Source organism: Lissotriton vulgaris, chromosome 10 (assembly GCF_964263255.1).
Source record: "Lissotriton vulgaris chromosome 10, aLisVul1.2, whole genome shotgun sequence".
Classification (NCBI taxonomy): Eukaryota; Metazoa; Chordata; class Amphibia; order Caudata; family Salamandridae; genus Lissotriton; species Lissotriton vulgaris.
In genome coordinates, this window is record NC_141698.1 from 58704800 (window position 1) to 58731254 (window position 26455).

The 26455-nt window shown below is 53.6% G+C and overlaps 1 protein-coding gene across 1 annotated transcript in view; it reads left to right on the forward strand.

Moving 5' to 3' along the window:
- The first annotated feature begins 2178 nt into the window (after positions 1 to 2178).
- Positions 2179 to 26455, forward strand: part of LOC147684616 (uncharacterized) — a 153026-nt gene continuing 128749 nt past the window's right edge. The window contains exon 1 of the mRNA XM_086939720.1: positions 2179 to 2770. Coding sequence (XP_086795846.1) covers positions 2179 to 2770 — 592 coding nt within the window. The remainder of the gene's footprint in view (positions 2771 to 26455) is intronic.

The window sequence follows — 26455 nt, forward strand, 5'->3', positions numbered from 1 at the left end:
ATGGGGTGGGCATGAATGGGGTGGGCATGAATGGGGTGGAGATGAAGGGGATGGACATGAATGGTGTGGAGATGAATGGGGTGGAGATGAATGGGGTGGGGTGGGCATGAATGGGGTGGGCATGAATGGGGTGGAGATGAATGGGGTGGGCATGAATGGGGTGGGCATAAATGGGGTGGGCATGAATGGGGTGGGCATGAATGGAGTGGGGATGAATGGGGAGGAGATGAATGGGGTGGGCCTGAATGGTGTGGAGATGAATGGGGTGGGCATGAATGGGTGAGATGAATGGGGTGGGCATGAATGGGGTGGACATGAATGGGGTGGACATGAATGGGGTGGAGATGAATGGGGTGGACATGAATGGGGTGGAGTTGAATGGGGTGGGCATGAATGGGTGAGATGAATGGGGTGGAGATGAATGGGGTGGGCATGAATGGGGTGGACATGAATGGGGTGGGCATGAATGGGGTGGGCATGAATGGGGTGGGCATGAATGGGGTGGACATGAATGGGGTGGAGATGAATGGGGTGGAGATGAATGGGGTGGACATGAATGGGGTGGAGATGAATGGGGTGGGCATGAATGGGTGAGATGAATGGGGTGGAGATGAATGGGTTGGGCATGAATGGGGTGGACATGAATGGGGTGGGCATGAATGGGGTGGGCATGAATGGGGTGGGCATGAATTCTTTGGGCATGAATGGGGTGGGCATGAATGGGGTGGACATGAATGGGGTGGGCATGAATGGGGTGGACATGAATGGGGTGGGGATGAATGGGGTGGGCATGGATGGGGTGGAGATGGATGGGGTGGGCATGAATGGGGTGGACATGAATGGGGTGGGCATGAATGGGGTGGACATGAATGGGGTGGACATGAATGGGGTGGAGATGAATGGGGTGGACATGGATGGGGTGGAGATGAATGGGGTGGGCATGAATGGGTGAGATGAATGGGGTGGAGATGAATGGGGTGGACATGAATGGGGTGGGCATGAATGGGGTGGGCATGAATGGGGTGGGCATGAATGGGGTGGGCATGAATGGGGTGGACATGAATGGGGTGGGCATGAATGGGGTGGACATGAATGGGGTGGAGATGGATGGGGTGGGCATGGATGGGGTGGAGATGGATGGGGTGGGCATGAATGGGGTGGGCATGAATGGGGTGGGGATGAATGGGGTGGGCATGAATGGGGTAGGCATGAATGGGGTGGGCATGAATGGGGTGGACATGAATGGGGTTGGCATGAATGGGGTGGAGATGAATGGGGTGGAGATGAATGGGGTGGGCATGAATGGGGTGGGCATGAATGGGGTGGGCATGAATGGGGTGGGCATGAATGGGGTGGGCATGAATGGGATGGGCATGAATGGGGCGGAGATGAATGGGGTGGGCATTAAGGGAGTGGGCATGAATGGGGTGGGCATGACTGGGTGAGATGAATGGGGTGGGCACGAATGGGGTGGGCATGAATGGGTGAGATGAATGGGCTGGAGATGAATGGGGTGGGCATGAAAGGGTGAGATGAATGGGGTGGGCATGAATGGGGTGGGCATGAATGGGGTGGACATGAATGGGGTGGACATGAATGGGGTGGACATGAATGGGGTGGGCATGAATGGGGTGGGCATGAATGGGGTGGGCATGAATGGGGTGGGCATAAATGTGTGAGATGAATGGGGTGGACATGAATGGGGTGGGCATGAATGGGGTGGACATGAATGGGCTGGACATGAATGGGGTGGAGATGAATGGGGTGGAGATGAATGGGGTGGAGATGAATGGGGTGGAGATGGATGGGGTGGAGATGGATGGGGTGGAGATGGATGGGTGGGCATGAATGGGGTGGGCATGAATGGGGTGGAGATGAATGGGGTGGAGATGAATGGGGTGGGCATGAATGGGGTGGGCATGAATGGGGTGGGCATGAATGGGGTGGGCATGAATGAGGTGGGCATGAATGGGGTGGTGATGAATGGGGTGGAGATGAATGGTGTGGGCATGAATGGGGTGGAGATGAAGGAGGTGGGCATGAATGGGGTGGGCATGAATGGGCGGGGTGGGCATGAATGGGGTGGAGATGAATGGGGTGGAGATGAATGGGATGGAGATGAATGGGGTGGGCATGAATGGGGTGGAGATGAATGGGGTGGAGATGAATGAGGTGGACATGAATGAGGTGGGCATGAATGGGGTGGGAATGAATGGGGTGGAGATGAATGAGGTGGACATGAATGAGGTGGGCATGAATGGGGTGGGCATGAATGGGGTGGAGATGAATGAGGTGGACATGAATGAGGTGGGCATGAATGAGGTGGGCATGAATGAGGTGGGCATGAATGGGGTGGGCATGAATGGGGTGGGCATGAATGGGGTGGAGATGAATGAAGTGGGCATGAATGGGGTGGAGATGAATGAGGTGGAGATGAATGGGGTGGAGATGAATGAGGTGGGCATGAATGGGGTGGGCATGAATGGGGTGGAGATGAATGAGGTGGGCATGAATGGGGTGGGCATGAATGGGGTGGAGATGACTGAGGTGGTCATGAATGGTGTGGGCATGAATGGGGTGGAGATGACTGAGGTGGGCATGAATGGTGTGGGCATGAATGGGGTGGAGATGATTGGGGTGGAGATGAATGGGGTGGAGATGAATGAGGTGGGCATGAATGGGGTGGGCATGAATGGGGTGGAGATGACTGAGGTGGTCATGAATGGTGTGGGCATGAATGGGGTGGAGATGACTGAGGTGGTCATGAATGGTGTGGGCATGAATGGGGTTGACATGAATGGGGTGGACATGATTTGAATTTAGGAGTGAGTTTAGATCCGGTTTTAAAACCTCTTCTGTTAATCTCTGCTTTGAAACCCCGACTCTGGTCTGCTTGAATATCACAATTCCTAATCTCTATAGCGCCAAGAACCTTCTATAATGGTGTACATCTGCGCTGTATAAAATAACAACAAAAGTCCTAACCTGAAAAATGTGACATTCTGCCCTGGAACCCTTGAGCTTTGACTTTGCCCCAGCCCCACACACCTTTGAGCGAGAGAGACCCCTATAGGGTGGCAAGGGAACAAGGGATGACACCAGACCTGCGTCCCTGGTGTCGCAGTTCCGTTGTTTGTGTGTTTGGTGTGCGTTTGTCGTGTGTTGTCCGTGGTTGTGTGTTTAGTGTGTGTGTTGTGTTTGGTGTTTAGTTGTGTTTGGTGTGTGTTAGGTTCTCGGTTGTGTTTCTGTGTATATGTTGCGGGTAGTTGTGTGTTTTGTTTGTGGTTATGTTACTGTTTTATGTATATGTGGTCTTTTAGTGTGTGGTTGTGTGTTTGCCTGTGGGTGTGTGTTTGCCTGAGTGCGCTGCCTGGCTCCCTGTACGGATGCGCTGTTAACATGGTTTTGCTCCCACGCACGCCAGCACGTCACCAGAGGCAGTACACGCCAGCTGAGCCATTCATGCAACCAGCGGTGCACACAATTATACATTCTTTATGAGCGTTCCTCCATACGGTGCCGCATTCTGTGATTCGTTAACTATTTATACTCCACTCAGGATATATTCTACATCGTATAGCTTGCCTTTTCTTGCATTCCCTTGCACCATAAGCTCTTTTTTTTTTAAATATAAACTTAAATTTCCCACTAGGGTTTGAGATGACCTGTGACCGATGACAATCTGGCGATAATGCAACGTATAATGATTAGACAAAAAAAGTTGAATTAAAAAATATAAAGTATGTTGTTTGTTATAAAGACGTCCGATCTCCCCTGAGCCCAAAACCCAATACTTTGAGGTGAGCACTGAACTTGCCCTAAGAGACTGGGGCTGGTGCGGGGGGAGGGAGGGGGGGGCGGGGCTGGGCTGACACAACTGGACGACTTTTAAAATACATGATGATGGGATATTCAAAATACAGTATAAAAAGAATCATAATAATGACAACAACTAAAATATACACGATTTGTACATTATGCCAATCTATAGTAAGCTCCATTTATTATCGAAAAAAATGTTCAAAGAACATGGTTTTCCTTGTGCTGATAGGCTGAACGTCCTCCTGACAGGCTGAGTACCACTGGAGACCAGGACCAATCAGATGGCAAATAAAGTTATTGTGCAACTCACTCCCATGATGCTTTTATGGTAGCAAAGTACAGCCCTTGGACCAACCTTCATTGGTCAGAGCCTGCACATCAGCTTTCTGATTGGCTATTCGCCGTTCAGAACTGGAAATCAATGCTTTAGTCTGTGATTTCTCACAGCAAGGGAGGCATAAGACACAGTCCCTGGCCTCCATGTATGTATTTATACTTGTTGGGTGTTGAAGAATGTAAAACAAGTTCTGAAGCTCCAGAGTGCTTCAAAAGGTTCTATGAGTAGCACCTCTTCACTGCGGAGACGACCTTTACTACACTGGAGTTTCACTGCGGTAGGTTTACAACGCGGGTTTTACAACGCAAGTCGTTTCAACAAATTGTGCTGGAGGGCTCTGTAAGCTAAGGAATAGTACGATTTACTATCCAACACCTTCCCTACTGTACGTAGACTGGTGTTGGAATAGTAAATTGTACTATCCCTAAGTCCAGTGCTCTCCAACGCAAGTCATTGAAACGATTTGCGTTGTAAAACCCGCGTTGTAAGATACCGCGATCAACATGACCGCGTAGTATCGTCATACAATCCTTCACTGGGGTCCACGTAGAGGAGTCCCTCTTGAATTGCTGTTCGTGCGGGCAATGGAGGAAGTACCGTCTCTTTCTGACGAGATGTTCCTTGATGCTTTCTTCAGTTTATTATCGATATGGAAGAATAGCATTTCTGGTTGGATCTTTTCGATGCGCCGTTCCAGTTGCTTGATGAACAGCAGCAGATGACTTGTCCTCGATCCTTCTCCTTGCACTTGAATGTTTTGATGCTATGGCAATACATGTTGTGCTGGCCACCAGAGATCCTGATTGGTCTGTCGGTAGGGTGGGCTCCTGGGTGGAACTGCCTTGAAGACCATGCATAACATGAAGTGATGCAGACGAGTAGCCGGCACCAGTAATGTAGCCGTCATCTGACTGTACATCGGTAATCGTTTGATGAATCTAACTGTAGCATGCAGAACGCTCTTTAGTTTTCAAGATGTCTTCCTGAGGTGCTGATATGCAGGTCTTGCTGTTGTTCAGGTTGGAGAGAACCTGAGTTGAACCAACCATGACTTATTTCTGAGCTGAATGGAAAGCTGCTTCCAGGCTACCTGTGTCTTCTTGTAATATGAGTCTAAGGTGAGGATTATTTATTTATAACTTTTTATATAGAGCGAACTTGATCCAGAAGGATATCAGGGCGCTTTACAATTTGAGGCAAAGGTAACAATAGTCTAACATTGGGAATCTAATGGGCATTGAATCAACTAGAACAAACATAACAGCTCAATATAACCTGAGTGCACGAGTAGGAATGGGCTATGCGATGGAGCATAGAGAGATAAGGGGTGTACGTACAATAATCATATACAGGAATAATAACCAGTACCCAAAACAATAATCGAAACAAGAGTCAAATGGAGAGTCACCTAGGTGAACGAAGAATGTGCTAGACGATGGAGCATAACATTGCAAATGTACAAGTTGTAAAGCACAAAGAAGCCATCGAAGTCAAGTGAAGTCAAAGTTTATTCATGTTTAGACACTTGTCTTTAAAACATAATACAATGACACACATTGACAAATGATTCATTAAAAATAACCCTGGCCGCCCCCCATCAATCCAATTTGACCAGATCAGTTATTGATTCCCATAGATCGACAGCAAAACATTGATCTTAAAAGAGCTTTAATTACTAAATATCATTCCTGCTCTCAATCCTAAAATGTGCCATTGAGAATCCTAACAAATCTTGGACCTGCAGTCCTAGCACGGTTAGCCCAGACTTATTTTGAAAACTATTACTAAGGCACAAGCTACATCTAAAAATTCAATTTCACCAGAAGTGCAAATGCTTCATTCCGAGGTTTTATATTATTTTTTTTTTAAGTGGCTTTAAAATCAAACAACAAATCTTATAAAAATCAATACAATATAGTAAAAGATGGACATTAAAATGTTGATACTTTAATCCACACCTGCAGTTATTTTCTGAATCCAAAAGTGCATCAAATTTGTCAGGCCTTAGATACCGAAAATTCAAAGCAACCTGTTATTTTATAATAATAACCGTAGCCGTGTGTCTGGGAGTGTAGATATTTGCGGGAATCCCCTCTGATTTCCCCATGATTCCAACATGTAGTTGGTCGAAGGCTTCCTCCTTACTTACTCCACATCACACAACCTAGACGCTCTAATTCACCTTTGGAGAGGTGAGATGCCTCAGACCACTTCAATTTCTCAATTTTTAGGTCTGCAGCTATTTTCCCTAGTCTATTTCTGACCTGCCCAGCCAATCTGAGTACACTCCTTACAATTTCATTAGCACCGAGGAGGGATACCTTCTGAACCTCCTAAGACCAAAGTTTGTCCCAAAATCGCAGGGTTTATTTGTAGGCTAAATATTTCCAGGCCTGTAAATCCCCTTCCAATCTTATTACCGGGCACATCGTACTTTTCAGGAGGCCTAATAGTTTCTTCAGACATTTGCTTTCACACTTCTCCCAGCTTGCCTCCATACTTAGGGTCAGTAAATTAGCCCCATATAGGCATTGGGCGAGTACCATAGCAATGTAAGCGGTTAAAAGGGGCTCCAAAAGGGTTTCCAAAGCTGTTCTTAAAACATAATAATAATAATATTAATAATTTATTTGATTCAGTTCTCTTACGAGAACAACAAATTTATACACAATAAAAGTTTCAATTTTTACTAAAAGAGATTATCACATTAATATAATTTTAAAAAAGACTTTAAAAAGTTATACAAGTTAATACACACAAATTCATTGGGTGGACCATTGGAGAGGGAAATCAACATCTCAACCGAATTTATATTACATTTTGTTTTGATAGGGGTAATGTATCTGTTCCTGGCTGCTACAACAATCTCGCTTGGACATACAAACAGAACATGTTCTAGATCTTGCACCCCACCTTTGCATAAGTCACAGAGATTCGTCTCTCCTTGATTTGATGACCACTTAAAAGTGTATGATTTCAGCGGTAATATTCCTAGCCGTACTTGAAGAATAGTTCGCCTTACTCCATGATTTATTTTAAAACATAATAGGCTTTCTATCTTTGAGACAGGCCATGTCGCCAATAAACCTTTACGTAGAGTCCAGGTCAACTTTTTTGAGAGCATCATACCTAAGTATCTGTACGAGGTTACCATCTCCACCATCCTATTATCCAAATGCCATGTAAGTGGTGCCAAGTTTTTCCCAAAAGCTATTATCTTAGTTTTTTCCATGTTTACCTTGAGTTTATTGTCTTCACAACATCTATTAAAACTATTGAATTTCCTCTGTAGGCCTTCTGGGGTCAAGTCCAAAATAGCCAAATCATCTCCATAAAGCAGGCACGATATACGCCTGCCCTCAATTTTCAGAGAGAAAGAGCTGGTTGAAATAAGCGTTCCAGGGAGGTTTGCAAGAAGAAAATAAATAAAGAACGACCGAACAAAGAAGCTCTCTTCATATGCATTGATTGTATGCTGGGTGCCAATGCACAATGAACATAATGAAAATGTGTATGCTTTAATACTTTAAATCCTGGGTCCTTTGCTCACTTTGCCACTGGATTCAAGATGGCTGATGAGGGTTACGAACCCGAAACCGGTCCCAGGATGCTTGTTTCCAGTGCAGGGAAGACATGCCATGGCAGTTCTGGCTGGACTGTTGCCATGAGGCACAGGGTCAGACTGATTTGCATATGGCCATGTCTGAACTGGGGTGGTGGAGTGAGCTAAAGAATGATGATGGATTAAACCCAGATCAGTTGACTGGGGGTGAGGGTTAGCAATGTTCAACACTCCATCCATCCTCTCCTTTGGTTTTGCTTTGTTCGCCTACGTTGGCAGGATAGGCTTTGAGACCCATTGAACCGCCTTCAGTTCCCAGTACGAACTACCCCCCCGCCCCCATACACGGACCTGGACTGGACTGGAAAGAGGCACTGAAGACGGTAGTTGTCTGACCTTAAGATGGCCACCTGGCTGCCTTGACAGCACCCATCTTGATCCAGCCTCCTTCCCTCCCACCCCTCCACCCCAACTGATATTTCTTAAGTGAGGTCTCCCAGCACCTATCATATGGACTGAGTTCCTGAGGCACACTCCCCCATGCGCGTTGAGTACCCACGGGGAGAAGGGTGCTGACCGCCGCAAATTTCTGAGAGCCGCAGGAGAGACTGAGGGCGGGCGGGGATGCTGCTGCGCGATCCCCACCCAGGTACTAAACCCCCCAATTCAGTAAATGTTGGGGGCAGCCACTGGCACCAGTACACGGGCGCATCGCTGGTGCCAACCCCCCCCCCCCCTCTCTCCAGCAAATCCCGAGGAGGCTGCTACTTTGCGTCACACTTGCCTGACCTCAAAATGGCACAGAGGAGATGAAACGCTCGGCCCATTAGGCAGATCTCCACCATAGGACTCACAAGCCGCAACAAAGGAGGTGAGAGGGACGAGGGCCTGATTCAGCTGCATAAATACCCCGCTCTGCTAACCCCCACCCACTCGCTGCAGTGCCTAACTGCGGGCTGGTCGCAGTGACTGCCATTGCCTGACCCTAAAATGGTGGCCACCAGAAGGCGTTATCACCAGTGAAAGCACCGACATTCCGCCCAAGCAGTAGCAGACAAGCGCCTGAGACACCATTGCTACTAATCTCTCCTGCGACACCACCTGTGACACGCAATACCACCTTTTGGGTGCCTCGCACACCTGAAGTCACAGTAAGGTTTTGCTCTTTTCCTTCCTCTGCCAGTATGTTTAACTGAGGTACGCCTTGTCATAAATATCAGGGCCATGCTTCAGTGCTGCATTCTGGGGTGCCTCCTCAGGGGGGAGGAGGAGGAGCCAGGATCCAACTTGGCTGCTCAGAGCCTCTGTTCCGCTGGAGCCCCGCTTTCATCAACTAAGTGAGGCACTTAATTCCCCACCTAAACAACTGTTTCAACCATCTCTCGACATCGGATGGTCTAGAGCGTCTGACGCTGTGGCCGCCGTTCCAACCGGTCGTAGCAACACAAAGATACTGGCGAAAATTTCACCTGGCGTTTTAACCTCAAGGTAGCGCCTGAGAAGGAACAGACCTGCTTTTTGAATGACTCGAAGCAGATCCATGGGAACTTTTACCGAACTACCTACCCCCTACCCCTCCCAGCTCTACTCCTCTCCACTTTCCTGCTACTGACCTCTGGCCTCACCTGTCCTGGCCCTTAGTTCCCACCCTGTTTACCTGTGAATTTTCCCTCGTCATTTGAGATCTAGCTATTTTGTCTGATGCCCGATGGAGCTACCTGGTTTAGTTATAGGGGAGACAGGTCGGGGATTCCCTCCTTGGACGTCACCTACCCAGTCGGTCTTTAGCCAGTCTTCCTTTTCTCTCTCCTGTCGTCTCTTCCCGCATCCTACCTCTATTTATGTCTCTCCTTCTCTCCTCTCTCAATGTATTGAGACTGAACTATTTTGTCTGATGCCCGATGGAGATACGTGGTTTAGCTATAGGGGGGATGGGCCGTGGACTCCCTCCTTGGTCGTCACCTACCCAGTAGGCCTTTAGACAGACTTCATTTCTTCTCTCCTTGTTGTCTCTTACCCTACCCTCTCCCCTACCCTCTCTTTCTCATCTTCCCTGTCCCCTCCCCTCTACGCTCCACTTATTTTGCCCTCCATGCTCTTTAAATGTTTTCCCATTGAGACCTAGCTATTTGGTCAAAGCCTGGTGGAGCTACCTGATAGCGATAGAGGAGATGGGTTTTGGGACTTCCCCCTCGACCGTCACCTACCCAGCCGGACTTTGGGCAGACTTTCCTTCGTCTTTCTGCCGTATCTCCTCCCACCCCTTTATCCTTACCCCCTTCCCCTCTACACTTCACTTATCTCGTTTTCTAACCTCTTGTAATTGTTTGTCTAGCAACTGATGTAAATTGGAACTGACTTAATCTTGTAATTTTGTGGAACCTCATGTAAAGTGCCCTGATACCTCCGGGTCTAGCCAGCGCTATATAAAACTCTTAAAAAATAAAAAAAATGCTTAGAAGTGGGTCCCTTGCTCACTTTGCCACTGGATTCAAGATAGCCTGGCTGATGAGGGTTATGAACCCGAAACCAGTCCCAGGATGCTTGTTTCCGGTCCAGGGAAGACGTGGCTTGGCAGTTCAGGCTGGACTGTTCCCATGAGGCACAGGGTCAGACTGATTTGCATGTGGCCATGTCTGATCTGGGGTGGCAGAGTGGGCTAAAGAACGGTGATGGATTAAACCCAGATCAGTTGACTGGGGGTGAGTGTTTGATTTGTTCAACACTCCGTCCATCATCCCCTTTGGTTTTGCTTCATTTATGTTGGTAAGCATATACCACAACGATTTTCACTGGATTTGTGTTACAAAATATATGCAAACCTGGAGCAAAGTGTTGGCAAATCTGTGCCCTCATGTGATTAGTGACGTTATTTCCAATGTCATTAATTATCTCCCATATTATGCAACCTTAGCCTGAGAATGCCACGTAATATTCACAACCCTGTTGGATTTGATGTTTTGTTAATGTAATGTGCTTATATATGTCATCTGGTTATTTGCCGGAGGTAGCGCCTAGATGCTCCATTGGAGCGATTGCTGCGCTATATAAATAACATTTTACATTACATTACATTACATTAAGTGCATCCCTAATGTACGCATGCGGTATTTGTAATGCGCAAACCTAGCTGAAAGGCAGCCTAGCACTGGGCGGGTTCAAAGGCAAAGGCACCGCCAGTGTGTGATTGGAGGGGTTTGGGGTTCTAAAAGCACACGTCATCCCTTCTTCTCCCTGACGTCATGTTCTTTAAAGATGTCTTCATCTCTTTCCTAAACTGGTGCTGGTTTGAGGCACTTATTTAGTCCTGATGAATAGGGGAGGGCCTTCACCAGGCTAGGTGCATGTGTGTCTTTACTGTATGTGTATGTCTGGATGTATACGTGAATATTATGATTGTATTTAGGTACGCATCGTGGTTACTTTGTATTCATGTCTGCACTGTTGTTTATGCACTGTGTGTGTGCTCGCGTGCGAGGTGTGTGTGCAAGCACAAGTTGTGTGTTCGTGCAGGTAGTCTCTCGGCACTGTGTGCCTGTGTGCACAAATGTGTGTGCAGGCATTAGCTGTGTGCCGAATGTTTATGGAGGCATTGTCTCAGCACTGTGTGCCTGCGTGCACTTGAATGTGTGTGTGCAGGCATTAGTTGTGTGTTCGTGTAGGCAGTCTCTCGGCATTGTGTGCCTGTGTGCACAAATGTGTGTGTGCAGGCATTAGTTGTGTGTTCGTGTTGGCAGTCTATCGGCACTGTGTTCCTGTGTGCACATGAACGTTGTGTGCAGGCATTAGTTGTGTACTGTGTGTTCGTGCAGGTAGTCTCTCGGCACTGTGTGCCTGCGTGCACAAATGTGTGCAGGCATTAGCTGTGTGCCGAATGTTTATGGAGGCATTGTCTCAGCACTGTGTGCCTGCGTGCACAAATGTGTGTGTGCAGGCATTAGTTGTGTGTTCGTGTAGGCAGTCTCTCGGCATTGTGTGCCTGTGTGCACAAATGTGTGTGTGCAGGCATTAGTTGTGTGTTCGTGTAGGCAGTCTCTCGGCATTGTGTGCCTGTGTGCACAAATGTGTGTGTGCAGGCATTAGTTGTGTGTTCGTGCAGGCAGCCTCTCGGCATTGTGTGCCTGTGTGCACAAATGTGTGTGTGCAGGCATTAGTTGTGTGCTCGTGCAGGCAGCCTCTCGGCATTGTGTGCCTGCGTGCCCTTGAATGTTTGTGTGCTCATGGCTGAACTGTTGATCTAGGCAGAGAGTGTTTAGGATTTTGTCATAAATCTCCATTAATTAGGAACCTCTGGACTCCCTTTTATCTGAGATTCAGGAATACTGGAGCCTTGTGCGGCCCCCACCCCACACGTCAGATGGAATACTTTATTTCAGTGCTGGGGGGGCACGGGGTTAACGGGATGGACCTCCTGGGGGGAGCACATGTGCTGGTTCCACTTTTGATTTCAGAGCCAGATGTTTGTGTTTTGAGTGGGGCACAGGGGGGCTTGAGGCGAGCTGTGGGGTGTCTTATGTCCAGTGAAGGCGCTCTGCATAGAACACTGCAGCAGGAGCTGTGAGCTGTCTCTGAAGGAGCTCTGCACTGCACCCTGCAGCAGGAGCTGTGAGCTGTCTTTCTTCCAGTGACTTCCCTCTGCACTGGACTCTGCAGCAGGCGCTGGGAGCTGTCTCTCCTCCAGTGACCACTCTCTGCACTGGACTCTGCAGCAGGAGTTGTGAGCTGTCTTTCTTCCAGTGACTTCCCTCTGCACTGGACCCAGCAGCAGGAGCTGTGAGCTGTCTTTCTTCCAGTGACTTCCCTCTGCACTGGACCCAGCAGCAGGAGCTGTGAGCTGTCTTTCCTCCAGTGACAGCTCTCTGCACTGGACCCTGCAGCAGGAGCTGTGAGCTGTCTTTCTTCCAGTGACTTCCCTCTGCACTGGACCCAGCAGCAGGAGCTGTGAGCTGTCTTTCTTCCAGTGACTTCCCTCTGCACTGGACCCAGCAGCAGGAGCTGTGAGCTGTCTTTCCTCCAGTGACAGCTCTCTGCACTGGACCCTGCAGCAGGAGCTGTGAGCAGTCTTTCCTCCAGTGACAGCTCTCTGCACTGGACCCAGCAGCAGGCGCTGTGAGCTGTCTTTCCTCCAGTGACAGCTCTCTGCACTGCACCCTGCAGCAGGAGCTGTGAGCTGTCTTTCCTCCAGTGACAGCTCTCTGCACTGGACCCTGCAGCAGGAGCTGTGAGCTGTCTTTCCTCCAGTGACAGCTCTCTGCACTGCACCCTGCAGCAGGAGCTGTGAGCTGTCTTTCCTCCAGTGACAGCTCTCTGCACTCGACCCAGCAGCAGGAGCTGTGAGCTGTCTTTCCTCCAGTGACAGCTCTCTGCACTGCACCCTGCAGCAGGAGCTGTGAGCTGTCTTTCCTCCAGTGACAGCTCTCTGCACTGCACCCTGCAGCAGGAGCTGTGAGCTGTCTTTCCTCCAGTGACAGCTCTCTGCACTGCACCCTGCAGCAGGAGCTGTGAGCTGTCTCTCCTCCAGTGACCACTCTCTGCACTGGACTCTGCAGCAGGAGTTGTGAGCTGTCTTTCTTCCAGTGACTTCCCTCTGCACTGGACCCAGCAGCAGGAGCTGTGAGCTGTCTTTCTTCCAGTGACTTCCCTCTGCACTGGACCCAGCAGCAGGAGCTGTGAGCTGTCTTTCCTCCAGTGACAGCTCTCTGCACTGGACCCTGCAGCAGGAGCTGTGAGCTGTCTTTCTTCCAGTGACTTCCCTCTGCACTGGACCCAGCAGCAGGAGCTGTGAGCTGTCTTTCTTCCAGTGACTTCCCTCTGCACTGGACCCAGCAGCAGGAGCTGTGAGCTGTCTTTCCTCCAGTGACAGCTCTCTGCACTGGACCCTGCAGCAGGAGCTGTGAGCAGTCTTTCCTCCAGTGACAGCTCTCTGCACTGGACCCAGCAGCAGGCGCTGTGAGCTGTCTTTCCTCCAGTGACAGCTCTCTGCACTGCACCCTGCAGCAGGAGCTGTGAGCTGTCTTTCCTCCAGTGACAGCTCTCTGCACTGGACCCTGCAGCAGGAGCTGTGAGCTGTCTTTCCTCCAGTGACAGCTCTCTGCACTGCACCCTGCAGCAGGAGCTGTGAGCTGTCTTTCCTCCAGTGACAGCTCTCTGCACTCGACCCAGCAGCAGGAGCTGTGAGCTGTCTTTCCTCCAGTGACAGCTCTCTGCACTGCACCCTGCAGCAGGTGCTGTGAGCTGACTTTCTTCCAGTGACTTCCCTCTGCACTGGACCCAGCAGCAGGAGCTGTGAGCTGTCTTTCCTCCAGTGACAGCTCTCTGCACTGGACCCAGCAGCAGGCGCTGTGAGCTGTCTTTCCTCCAGTGACAGCTCTCTGCACTGGACCCTGCAGCAGGCGCTGGGAGCTGTCTTTCCTCCAGTGACAGCTCTCTGCTCTGCACCCTGCAGCAGGAGCTGTGATCTGTCTTTCTTCCAGTGACAGCTCTCTGCACTGGACCCTGCAGCAGGAGCTGTGAGCTGTCTTTCCTCCAGTGACAGCTCTCTGCACTGGACCCTGCAGCAGGAGCTGTGAGCTGTCTTTCTTCCAGTGACTTCCCTCTGCACTGGACCCAGCAGCAGGAGCTGTGAGCTGTCTTTCTTCCAGTGACTTCCCTCTGCACTGGACCCAGCAGCAGGAGCTGTGAGCTGTCTTTCTTCCAGTGACTTCCCTCTGCACTGGACCCAGCAGCAGGAGCTGTGAGCTGTCTTTCCTCCAGTGACAGCTCTCTGCACTGGACCCTGCAGCAGGAGCTGTGAGCAGTCTTTCCTCCAGTGACAGCTCTCTGCACTGGACCCAGCAGCAGGCGCTGTGAGCTGTCTTTCCTCCAGTGACAGCTCTCTGCACTGCACCCTGCAGCAGGAGCTGTGAGCTGTCTTTCCTCCAGTGACAGCTCTCTGCACTGGACCCTGCAGCAGGAGCTGTGAGCTGTCTTTCCTCCAGTGACAGCTCTCTGCACTGCACCCTGCAGCAGGAGCTGTGAGCTGTCTTTCCTCCAGTGACAGCTCTCTGCACTCGACCCAGCAGCAGGAGCTGTGAGCTGTCTTTCCTCCAGTGACAGCTCTCTGCACTGCACCCTGCAGCAGGAGGTGTGAGCTGTCTTTCCTCCAGTGACAGCTCTCTGCACTGCACCCTGCAGCAGGTGCTGTGAGCTGACTTTCTTCCAGTGACTTCCCTCTGCACTGGACCCAGCAGCAGGAGCTGTGAGCTGTCTTTCCTCCAGTGACAGCTCTCTGCACTGGACCCAGCAGCAGGCGCTGTGAGCTGTCTTTCCTCCAGTGACAGCTCTCTGCACTGGACCCTGCAGCAGGCGCTGGGAGCTGTCTTTCCTCCAGTGACAGCTCTCTGCTCTGCACCCTGCAGCAGGAGCTGTGATCTGTCTTTCTTCCAGTGACAGCTCTCTGCACTGGACCCTGCAGCAGGAGCTGTGAGCTGTCTTTCCTCCAGTGACAGCTCTCTGCACTGGACTCTGCACCAGGAGCTGTGAGCTGTCTTCCCTCCAGTGACAGCTCTCTGCACTGCACCCTGCAGCAGGAGCTGTGAGCTGTCTTTCCTCCAGTGACAGCTCTCTGCACTGGACCCAGCAGCAGGAGCTGTGGGCTGTCTTTCCTCCAGTGACAGCTCTCTGCACTGCACCCTGCAGCAGGAGCTGTGATCTGTCTTTCATCCAGTGACAGCTCTCGCACTGGACCCTGCAGCAGGAGTTGTGAGCTGTCTGACCTCCAGTGACAGCTCTCTGCACTGGACCCTGCAGCAGGAGCTGTGAGCTGTCTTTCCTCCAGTGACCGCTCTCTGCACTGGACCCTGCAGCAGGTGCTGTGAGCTGTCTCTCCTCCAGTGACCACTCTCTGCACTGGACTCTGCAGCAGGAGTTGTGAGCTGTCTTTCTTCCAGTGACTTCCCTCTGCACTGGACCCAGCAGCAGGAGCTGTGAGCTGTCTTTCTTCCAGTGACTTCCCTCTGCACTGGACCCAGCAGCAGGAGCTGTGAGCTGTCTTTCCTCCAGTGACAGCTCTCTGCACTGGACCCTGCAGCAGGAGCTGTGAGCAGTCTTTCCTCCAGTGACAGCTCTCTGCACTGGACCCAGCAGCAGGCGCTGTGAGCTGTCTTTCCTCCAGTGACAGCTCTCTGCACTGCACCCTGCAGCAGGAGCTGTGAGCTGTCTTTCCTCCAGTGACAGCTCTCTGCACTGGACCCTGCAGCAGGAGCTGTGAGCTGTCTTTCCTCCAGTGACAGCTCTCTGCACTGCACCCTGCAGCAGGAGCTGTGAGCTGTCTTTCCTCCAGTGACAGCTCTCTGCACTCGACCCAGCAGCAGGAGCTGTGAGCTGTCTTTCCTCCAGTGACAGCTCTCTGCACTGCACCCTGCAGCAGGTGCTGTGAGCTGACTTTCTTCCAGTGACTTCCCTCTGCACTGGACCCAGCAGCAGGAGCTGTGAGCTGTCTTTCCTCCAGTGACAGCTCTCTGCACTGGACCCAGCAGCAGGCGCTGTGAGCTGTCTTTCCTCCAGTGACAGCTCTCTGCACTGGACCCTGCAGCAGGCGCTGGGAGCTGTCTTTCCTCCAGTGACAGCTCTCTGCTCTGCACCCTGCAGCAGGAGCTGTGATCTGTCTTTCTTCCAGTGACAGCTCTCTGCACTGGACCCTGCAGCAGGAGCTGTGAGCTGTCTTTCCTCCAGTGACAGCTCTCTGCACTGGACTCTGCACCAGGAGCTGTGAGCTGTCTTCCCTCCAGTGACAGCTCTCTGCACTGCACCCTGCAGCAGGAGCTGTGAGCTGTCTTTCCTCCAGTGACAGCTCTCTGCACTGGACCCAGCAGCAGGAGCTGTGGGCTGTCTTTCCTCCAGTGACAGCTCTCTGCACTGCACCCTGCAGCAGGAGCTGTGATCTGTCTTTCATCCAGTGACAGCTCTCGCACTGGACCCTGCAGCAGGAGTTGTGAGCTGTCTGACCTCCAGTGACAGCTCTCTGCACTGGACCCTGCAGCAGGAGCTGTGAGCTGTCTTTCCTCCAGTGACCGCTCTCTGCACTGGACCCTGCAGCAGGAGCTGTGAGCTGTCTTTCCTCCAGTGACCGCTCTCTGCACTGGACTCTGCAGCAGGCGCTGTGAGCTGTCTTTCCTCCAGTGACCGCTCTCTGCACTGGACCCTGCAGCAGGAGCTGTGAGCTGTCTTTCCTCCAGTGACTTCCCTCTGCACTGGACCCTGCAGCAGGAGCTGTGAGCTGTCTTTCCTCCAGTGACCGCTCTCTGCACTGGACCCTGCAGCAGGAGCTGTGAGCTGTCGTTCCCCCAGTGACAGCTCTCTGCGCTGGACCCTGCAGCAGGAGCTGTGAGCTGTCTTTCCTCCAGTGACAGGTCTCTGCATTGGACCCTGCAGCAGGAGCTGTGAGCTGTCTTTCTTCCAGTGACAGTTCTCTGCACTGGACCCTGCAGCAGGAGCTGTGAGCTGTCTTTCCTCCAGTGACTTCCCTCTGCACTGGACCCTGCAGCAGGCGCTGTGAGCTGTCTTTCCTCCAGTGACAGCTCTCTGCACTGGACCCTGCAGCAGGAGCTGTGAGCTGTCGTTCCCCCAGTGACAGCTCTCTGCGCTGGACCCTGCAGCAGGAGCTGTGAGCTGTCTGACCTCCAGTGACAGCTCTCTGCACTGCACCCTGCAGCAGGAGCTGTGAGCTGTCTTTCCTCCAGTGACAGCTCTCTGCTCTGCACCCTGCAGCAGGAGCTGTGATCTGTCTTTCTTCCAGTGACAGCTCTCTGCACTGGACCCTGCAGCAGGAGCTGTGAGCTGTCTTTCTTCCAGTGAAAGCTCTCTGCACTGGATCCTGCAGCAGGAGCTGTGAGCTGTCTTTCTTCCAGTGACAGCTCTCTGCACTGGACCCTGCAGCAGGAGCTGTGAGCTGTCTTTCTTCCAGTGAAAGCTCTCTGCACTGGACCCTGCAGCAGGCGCTGTGAGCTGTCTTTCCTCCAGTAACTTCGCTCTGCACTGGACCCTGCAGCAGGAGCTGTGAGCTGTCTTTCCCCCAGTGACAGCTCTCTGCACTGGACCCTGCAGCAGGAGCTGTGAGCTGTCTTTCTTCCAGTGAAAGCTCTCTGCACTGGACCCTGCAGCAGGAGCTGTGAGCTGTCTTTCCTCCAGTAACTTCGCTCTGCACTGGACCCTGCAGCAGGAGCTGTGAGCTGTCTTTCCTCCAGTGACAGCTCTCTGCACTGGACTCTGCAGCAGACGTCTTATCTCCAGTGACTTCGCTCTGCACTGGACCCAGCAGCAGGCGCTGTGAGCTGTCTTTCCTCCAGTGACAGCTCTCTGCACTGGACCCTGCAGCAGGCGCTGGGAGCTGTCTTTCCTCCAGTGACAGCTCTCTGCACTGGACCCTGCAGCAGGAGCTGTGAGCTGTCTGACCTCCAGTGACAGCTCTCTGCACTGGACCCTGCAGCAGGAGCTGTGAGCTGTCTTTCTTCCAGTGACAGCTCTCTGCACTGGATCCTGCAGCAGGCGCTGTGAGCTGTCTTTCCTCCAGTGACATCTCTCTGCACTGCACCCTGCAGCAGGAGCTGTGAGCTGTCTTTCCTCCAGTGACAGCTCTCTGCACTGGACTCTGCAGCAGACGTCTTATCTCCAGTGACTTCGCTCTGCACTGGACCCAGCAGCAGGCGCTGTGAGCTGTCTTTCCTCCAGTGACAGCTCTCTGCACTGGACCCTGCAGCAGGCGCTGGGAGCTGTCTTTCCTCCAGTGACAGCTCTCTGCTCTGCACCCTGCAGCAGGAGCTGTGAGCTGTCTTTCCTCCAGTGACAGCTCTCTGCACTGGACCCTGCAGCAGGAGCTGTGAGCTGTCTTTCCTCCAGTGAAGGCTGTCTGCACTGGACCCTGCAGCAGGAGCTGTGAGCTGTCTTTCCTCCAGTGACAGCTCTCTGCACTGGACCCAGCAGCAGGCACTGTGAGCTGTCTTTCCTCCAGTGACAGCTCTCTGCACTGGACCCTGCAGCAGGTGCTGTCTTTCTTCCAGTGACAGCGCTCTGCACTGGACCCTGCAGCAGGTGCTGTGAGCTGTCTTTCCTCCAGTGACAGCTCTCTGTACTGGACCCTGCAGCAGGTGCTGTCTTTCTTCCAGTGACATCTCTCTGCACTGGACTCTGCAGCAGACATCTTATCTCCAGTGACTTCTCTCTGCACTGGACCCAGCAGCAGGCGCTGTGAGCTGTCTTTCCTCCAGTGACATCTCTCTGCACTGGACCCAACAGCAGGCGCTGTGAGCTGTCTTTCCTCCAGTGACATCTCTCTGCACTGGACCCTGCAGCACACGTCTTTCCTCCAGTGACTTCGCTCTGCACTGGACCCTGCCAGGGCCGGACTGGGAGCCAAAACCGGCCCTGGCAAAATGCTCGGCCACCCTGGCCGCTTTTCGGCCGATTGAGTTACAGGGACAATTTTGAAGCTATGCTGCAAAAACGGCTCTGTAACAAACTCGGGCCCGAGGGGCGAAAACCGCCCCCACCCGTGAGGGGCACCGGGGGATTGCCAGGTGCCTGCTACGGCCCGCCAGGGCCTGGACCCTGCAGCAGGTGCTGTGAGCTGTCTTTCCTCTAGTGACAGCTCTGCACTGGACCCAGCAGCAGGCGCTGTGAGCTGTCTTTCCTCCAGTGACAGCGCTCTGCACTGGACCCAGCAGCAGGAGCTGAGAGCTGTCTTTCCTCCAGTGACTTTGCTCTGCACTGGACCCTGCAGCAGGCGCTGTGAGCTGTCTTTCCTCCAGTGACTTCACTCTGCATTGGACCCAGCAGCAGGCGCTGAGAGCTGTCTTTCCTCCAGTGACTTCACTCTGCACTGGACCCAGCAGCAGGCACTGAGAGCTGTCTTTCCTCCAGTGACAGCTCTCTGTACTGGACCCTGCAGCAGGCACTGAGAGCTGTCTTTCCTCCAGTGACAGCTCTCTGCACTGGACCCTGCAGCAGGAACTGTGAGCTGTCTGTCCTCCAGTGACATCTCTCTGCACTGGACCCTGCAGCAGACGTCTTATCTCCAGTGACTTCTCTCTGCACTGGACCCTGCAGCAGACATATTTCCTCTATTGACAGCTCTCAGCATTGGACCCTTCAGCAGGAGCTGTGAGCTGTCTTTCTTCCAGTGACAGCTCTCTGCACTGGACCCTGCAGCAGGAGCTGAGAGCTGTCTTTCCTTAAGTGCCCGCTCTCTGCACTGGACCCTGCAGCAGGCGCTGTGAGCTGTCTTTCCTCCAGTGACAGCTCTCTGCATTGGACCCTGCAGATGTGAGCTGTCTCTGAAGGCTCTTGCACTGGACCCTGCAGCACACGTCTTTCCTCCAGTGACTTTGCTCTGCACTGGACCCTGCCAGGGCCGGACTGGGAACCAAAACCGGCCCTGGCAAAGTGCTCAGCCACCCGGGCCGGTTTTCAGACGATTTTGTTACAGGGACGATTTTGAAGCTATGCTGCAAAAACGGCCCTGTAACAAAATCGGCCCCCACCCGTGCGGCGCACCGGGGGATTGCACGGTGCCCACTACGGCCAGCCAGGACCTGGACCCTGCAGCAGGCGCTGTGAGCTCTCTCTCCTCCAGTGACTTCACTCTGCACTGGACCTTGCAGCAGGAGCTGTGAGCTGTCTTTCCTCCAGTGACAGCTCTCTGCACTGGACCTTGCAGCAGGAGCTGTGAGCTGTCTGTCCGCCAGTGACTTCGCTCTGCATTGGACCCTGCAGCAGGAACTGTGAGCTGTCTGTCCTCCAGTGACATCTCTCTGCACTGGACCCTGCAGCAGACGTCTTTCCTCCAGTGACATCTCTCTGCACTGGACCCTGCAGCAGACGTCTTTCCTCCAGTGACAGCTCTCTGCACTGGACCCTGCAGCAGGCGCTGGGAGCTGTCTTTCCTCCAGTGACAGCTCTCTGCAATGGACCCTGCAGCAGGAGCTGTGAGCTGTCTTTCCTCCAGTGACTTCGCTCTGCACTGGACCCTGCAGCAGGCGCTGTGAGCTGTCTCTCCTCCAGTGACCACTCTCTGCACTGGACTCTGCAGCAGGAGTTGTGAGCTGTCTTTCCTCCAGTGACAGCTCTCTGCACTGGAACTCTCAGCAGGAGCTGTGAGCTGTCTTTCCTCCAGTGAAGGCTCTCTGCACTGGACCCTGCAGCAGGCGCTGTGAGCTGTCTTTCCTCCAGTGACTTCGCTCTGCACTGGACCCAGCAGCAGGCGCATAGAGCTGTCTTTTCTCCAGTGACAGCTCTCTGCACTGGACTCTGCAGCAGGAGTTGTGAGCTGTCTTTCCTCCAGTGACAGCTCTCTGCACTGGAACTCTCAGCAGGAGCTGTGAGCTGTCTTTCCTCCAGTGAAGGCTCTCTGCACTGGACCCTGCAGCAGGCGCTGTGAGCTGTCTTTCCTCCAGTGACTTCGCTCTGCACTGGACCCAGCAGCAGGCGCATAGAGCTGTCTTTTCTCCAGTGACAGCTCTCTGCACTGGACTCTGCAGCAGGCGCTATGAGTTGTCTTTCCTCCAGTGACAGCTCTCTGCACTGGACTCTGCAGCAGGTGCTGTGAGCTGTCTTTCCTCCAGTGACTTTGCTCTGCACTGGACCCTGCGGCAGGCGCTGTGAGCTGTCTCTCCTCCAGTGAAAGCGCTCTGCACTGGACCCTGCAGCAGGTGCTGTGAGCTGTCTTTCCTCCAGTGACTTTGCTCTGCACTGGACCCTGCGGCAGGCGCTGTGAGCTGTCTCTCCTCCAGTGACTTCACTCTGCACTGGACCCAGCAGCAGGCGCTGCGAGCTGTCTTTCCTCCAGTGACAGCTCTCTGCACTGGACTCTGCAGCAGGCGCTGTGAGCTGTCTTTCCTCCAGTGACTTCGCTCTGCACTGGACCCTGCAGCAGGTGCTCTGAGCTGTCTGTCCTCCAGTGACATCTCTCTGCACTGGACCCTGCAGCAGACGTCTTATCTCCAGTGACTTCTCTCTGCACTGGACCCTGCAGCAGGCGTCTTATCTCCAGTGACTTCTCTCTGCACTGGACCCTGCAGCAGACATATTTCCTCTATTGACAGCTCTCTGCACTGGACCCTTCAGTAGGAGCTGTGAGCTGTCTTTCCTCCAGTGACAGCTCTCTGCATTGGACCCCGCAGATGTGAGCTGTCTCTGAAGGCTCTTGCACTGGACCCTGCAGCACACGTCTTTCCTCCAGTGACTTCGCTCTGCACTGGACCCTGCCAGGGCCGGACTGGGAACCAAAACCGGCCCTGGCAAAGTGCTCGGCCACCCGGGCCGGTTTTCAGACGATTTTGTTACAGGGACGATTTTGAAGCTATGCTGCAAAAACGGCCCTGTAACAAAATCGGCCACCAAGGGCCCAAAACCGGCCCCCACCCATGCGGCGCACCGGGGGATTGCACGGTGCCCATTACGGCCAGCCAGGACCTGGACCCTGCAGCAGGAGCTGTGAGCTGTCTTTTCTCCAGTTACTTCGCTCTGCACTGGACCCTGCAGCAGGCGCTGTGAGCTGTCTTTCCTCCAGTGACCGCTCTCTGCACTGGACCCTGCAGCAGGAGCTGTGAGCTGTCTGTCCTCCAGTGACAGTGCTCTGCACTGGACCTTGCAGAAGAAGCCGTCTTTCCTACAGTGACTTCACTCTGCACTGGACCCTGCAGCAGACGTCTTATCTCTAGTGACTTCTCTCTGCACTGGACCCTGCAGCAGGAGCAGTAAGGTGTCTTTCCTCCATTGACAGCTCTCAGCATTGGACCTGCAGCAGGCGCTGTGAGCTGTCTTTCCTCCAGTGACAGCGCTTTGCAGTGGACCCTGCAGCAGGAGCTGTGAGCTGTCTTTCCTCCAGTGACAGCACTTTGAAGTGGACCCTGCACCAGGAGCTGTGAGCTGTCTTTCCTCCAGTGACAGCGCTTTGCAGTGGACCCTGCAGCAGGATATGTCTTTCCTCCAGTGACAGATCTTTGCATAGAATACTGCAGCAGGAGATGTGGTATGTCTTTCCTCCAGTGACTGCTTTGCAGTGGACCCTGCACCAGGAGCTGTGAGCTGTCTTCCCTCCAGTGACAGCTCTCTGCACTGCACCCTGCACCAGGAGCTGTGAGCTGTCTTCCCTCCAGTGACAGCTCTCTGCACTGCACCCTGCAGCAGGAGCTGTGAGCTGTCTTACCTCCAGTGACAGCTCTCTGCACTGGACCCTGCAGCAGGCGCTGTGAGCTGTCTTTCCTCCAGTGACTTCACTCTGCACTGGACCCTGCAGCAGGAGCTGTGAGCTGTCTTTCCTCCAGTGACAGCTCTTTGCACTGCACCCTGCAGCAGGAGCTGTGAGCTGTCTTACCTCCAGTGACAGCTCTCTGCACTGCACCCTGCAGCAGGAGCTGTGGGCTGTCTTCCCTCCAGTGACAGCTCTTTGCACTGCACCCTGCAGCAGGAGCTGTGAGCTGTCTTACCTCCAGTGACAGCTCTCTGCACTGGACCCTGCAGCAGGAGCTGTGAGCTGTCTTTCCTCCAGTGACCGCTCTCTGCACTGGACCCTGCAGCAGGCGCTGTGAGCTGTCTTTCCTCCAGTGACTTCACTCTGCACTGGACCCTGCAGCAGGAGCTGTGAGCTGTCTTTCCTCCAGTGACTTCTCTCTGCACTGGACCCTGCAGCAGGCGCTGTGAGCTGTCTTTCCTCCAGTGACTTCTCTCTGCACTGGACCCTGCAGCAGGAGCTGTGAGCTGTCTTTCCTCCAGTAACTTCGCTCTGCACTGGACCCTGCAGCAGGCGCTGAGAGCTGTCTTTCCTCCAGTGACAGCTCTCTGCATTGGACCCTGCAGCAGGAGCTGTGAGCTGTCTTTCTTCCAGTGACAGTTCTCTGCACTGGACCCTGCAGCAGGAGCTGTGAGCTGTCTTTCCTCCAGTGACTTCCCTCTGCACTGGACCCTGCAGCAGGCGCTGTGAGCTGTCTTTCCTCCAGTGACAGCTCTCTGCACTGGACCCTGCAGCAGGAGCTGTGAGCTGTCGTTCCCCCAGTGACAGCTCTCTGCGCTGGACCCTGCAGCAGGAGCTGTGAGCTGTCTGACCTCCAGTGACAGCTCTCTGCACTGCACCCTGCAGCAGGAGCTGTGAGCTGTCTTTCCTCCAGTGACAGCTCTCTGCTCTGCACCCTGCAGCAGGAGCTGTGATCTGTCTTTCTTCCAGTGACAGCTCTCTGCACTGGACCCTGCAGCAGGAGCTGTGAGCTGTCTTTCTTCCAGTGAAAGCTCTCTGCACTGGATCCTGCAGCAGGAGCTGTGAGCTGTCTTTCTTCCAGTGACAGCTCTCTGCACTGGACCCTGCAGCAGGAGCTGTGAGCTGTCTTTCTTCCAGTGAAAGCTCTCTGCACTGGACCCTGCAGCAGGCGCTGTGAGCTGTCTTTCCTCCAGTAACTTCGCTCTGCACTGGACCCTGCAGCAGGAGCTGTGAGCTGTCTTTCCCCCAGTGACAGCTCTCTGCACTGGACCCTGCAGCAGGAGCTGTGAGCTGTCTTTCTTCCAGTGAAAGCTCTCTGCACTGGACCCTGCAGCAGGAGCTGTGAGCTGTCTTTCCTCCAGTAACTTCGCTCTGCACTGGACCCTGCAGCAGGAGCTGTGAGCTGTCTTTCCTCCAGTGACAGCTCTCTGCACTGGACTCTACAGCAGACGTCTTATCTCCAGTGACTTCGCTCTGCACTGGACCCAGCAGCAGGCGCTGTGAGCTGTCTTTCCTCCAGTGACAGCTCTCTGCACTGGACCCTGCAGCAGGCGCTGGGAGCTGTCTTTCCTCCAGTGACAGCTCTCTGCACTGGACCCTGCAGCAGGAGCTGTGAGCTGTCTGACCTCCAGTGACAGCTCTCTGCACTGGACCCTGCAGCAGGAGCTGTGAGCTGTCTTTCTTCCAGTGACAGCTCTCTGCACTGGATCCTGCAGCAGGCGCTGTGAGCTGTCTTTCCTCCAGTGACATCTCTCTGCACTGCACCCTGCAGCAGGAGCTGTGAGCTGTCTTTCCTCCAGTGACAGCTCTCTGCACTGGACTCTGCAGCAGACGTCTTATCTCCAGTGACTTCGCTCTGCACTGGACCCAGCAGCAGGCGCTGTGAGCTGTCTTTCCTCCAGTGACAGCTCTCTGCACTGGACCCTGCAGCAGGCGCTGGGAGCTGTCTTTCCTCCAGTGACAGCTCTCTGCTCTGCACCCTGCAGCAGGAGCTGTGAGCTGTCTTTCCTCCAGTGACAGCTCTCTGCACTGGACCCTGCAGCAGGAGCTGTGAGCTGTCTTTCCTCCAGTGAAGGCTGTCTGCACTGGACCCTGCAGCAGGAGCTGTGAGCTGTCTTTCCTCCAGTGACAGCTCTCTGCACTGGACCCAGCAGCAGGCACTGTGAGCTGTCTTTCCTCCAGTGACAGCTCTCTGCACTGGACCCTGCAGCAGGTGCTGTCTTTCTTCCAGTGACAGCGCTCTGCACTGGACCCTGCAGCAGGTGCTGTGAGCTGTCTTTCCTCCAGTGACAGCTCTCTGTACTGGACCCTGCAGCAGGTGCTGTCTTTCTTCCAGTGACATCTCTCTGCACTGGACTCTGCAGCAGACATCTTATCTCCAGTGACTTCTCTCTGCACTGGACCCAGCAGCAGGCGCTGTGAGCTGTCTTTCCTCCAGTGACATCTCTCTGCACTGGACCCAACAGCAGGCGCTGTGAGCTGTCTTTCCTCCAGTGACATCTCTCTGCACTGGACCCTGCAGCACACGTCTTTCCTCCAGTGACTTCGCTCTGCACTGGACCCTGCCAGGGCCGGACTGGGAGCCAAAACCGGCCCTGGCAAAATGCTCGGCCACCCTGGCCGCTTTTCGGCCGATTGAGTTACAGGGACAATTTTGAAGCTATGCTGCAAAAACGGCTCTGTAACAAACTCGGGCCCGAGGGGCGAAAACCGCCCCCACCCGTGAGGGGCACCGGGGGATTGCCAGGTGCCTGCTACGGCCCGCCAGGGCCTGGACCCTGCAGCAGGTGCTGTGAGCTGTCTTTCCTCTAGTGACAGCTCTGCACTGGACCCAGCAGCAGGCGCTGTGAGCTGTCTTTCCTCCAGTGACAGCGCTCTGCACTGGACCCAGCAGCAGGAGCTGAGAGCTGTCTTTCCTCCAGTGACTTTGCTCTGCACTGGACCCTGCAGCAGGCGCTGTGAGCTGTCTTTCCTCCAGTGACTTCACTCTGCATTGGACCCAGCAGCAGGCGCTGAGAGCTGTCTTTCCTCCAGTGACTTCACTCTGCACTGGACCCAGCAGCAGGCACTGAGAGCTGTCTTTCCTCCAGTGACAGCTCTCTGTACTGGACCCTGCAGCAGGCACTGAGAGCTGTCTTTCCTCCAGTGACAGCTCTCTGCACTGGACCCTGCAGCAGGAACTGTGAGCTGTCTGTCCTCCAGTGACATCTCTCTGCACTGGACCCTGCAGCAGACGTCTTATCTCCAGTGACTTCTCTCTGCACTGGACCCTGCAGCAGACATATTTCCTCTATTGACAGCTCTCAGCATTGGACCCTTCAGCAGGAGCTGTGAGCTGTCTTTCTTCCAGTGACAGCTCTCTGCACTGGACCCTGCAGCAGGAGCTGAGAGCTGTCTTTCCTTAAGTGCCCGCTCTCTGCACTGGACCCTGCAGCAGGCGCTGTGAGCTGTCTTTCCTCCAGTGACAGCTCTCTGCATTGGACCCTGCAGATGTGAGCTGTCTCTGAAG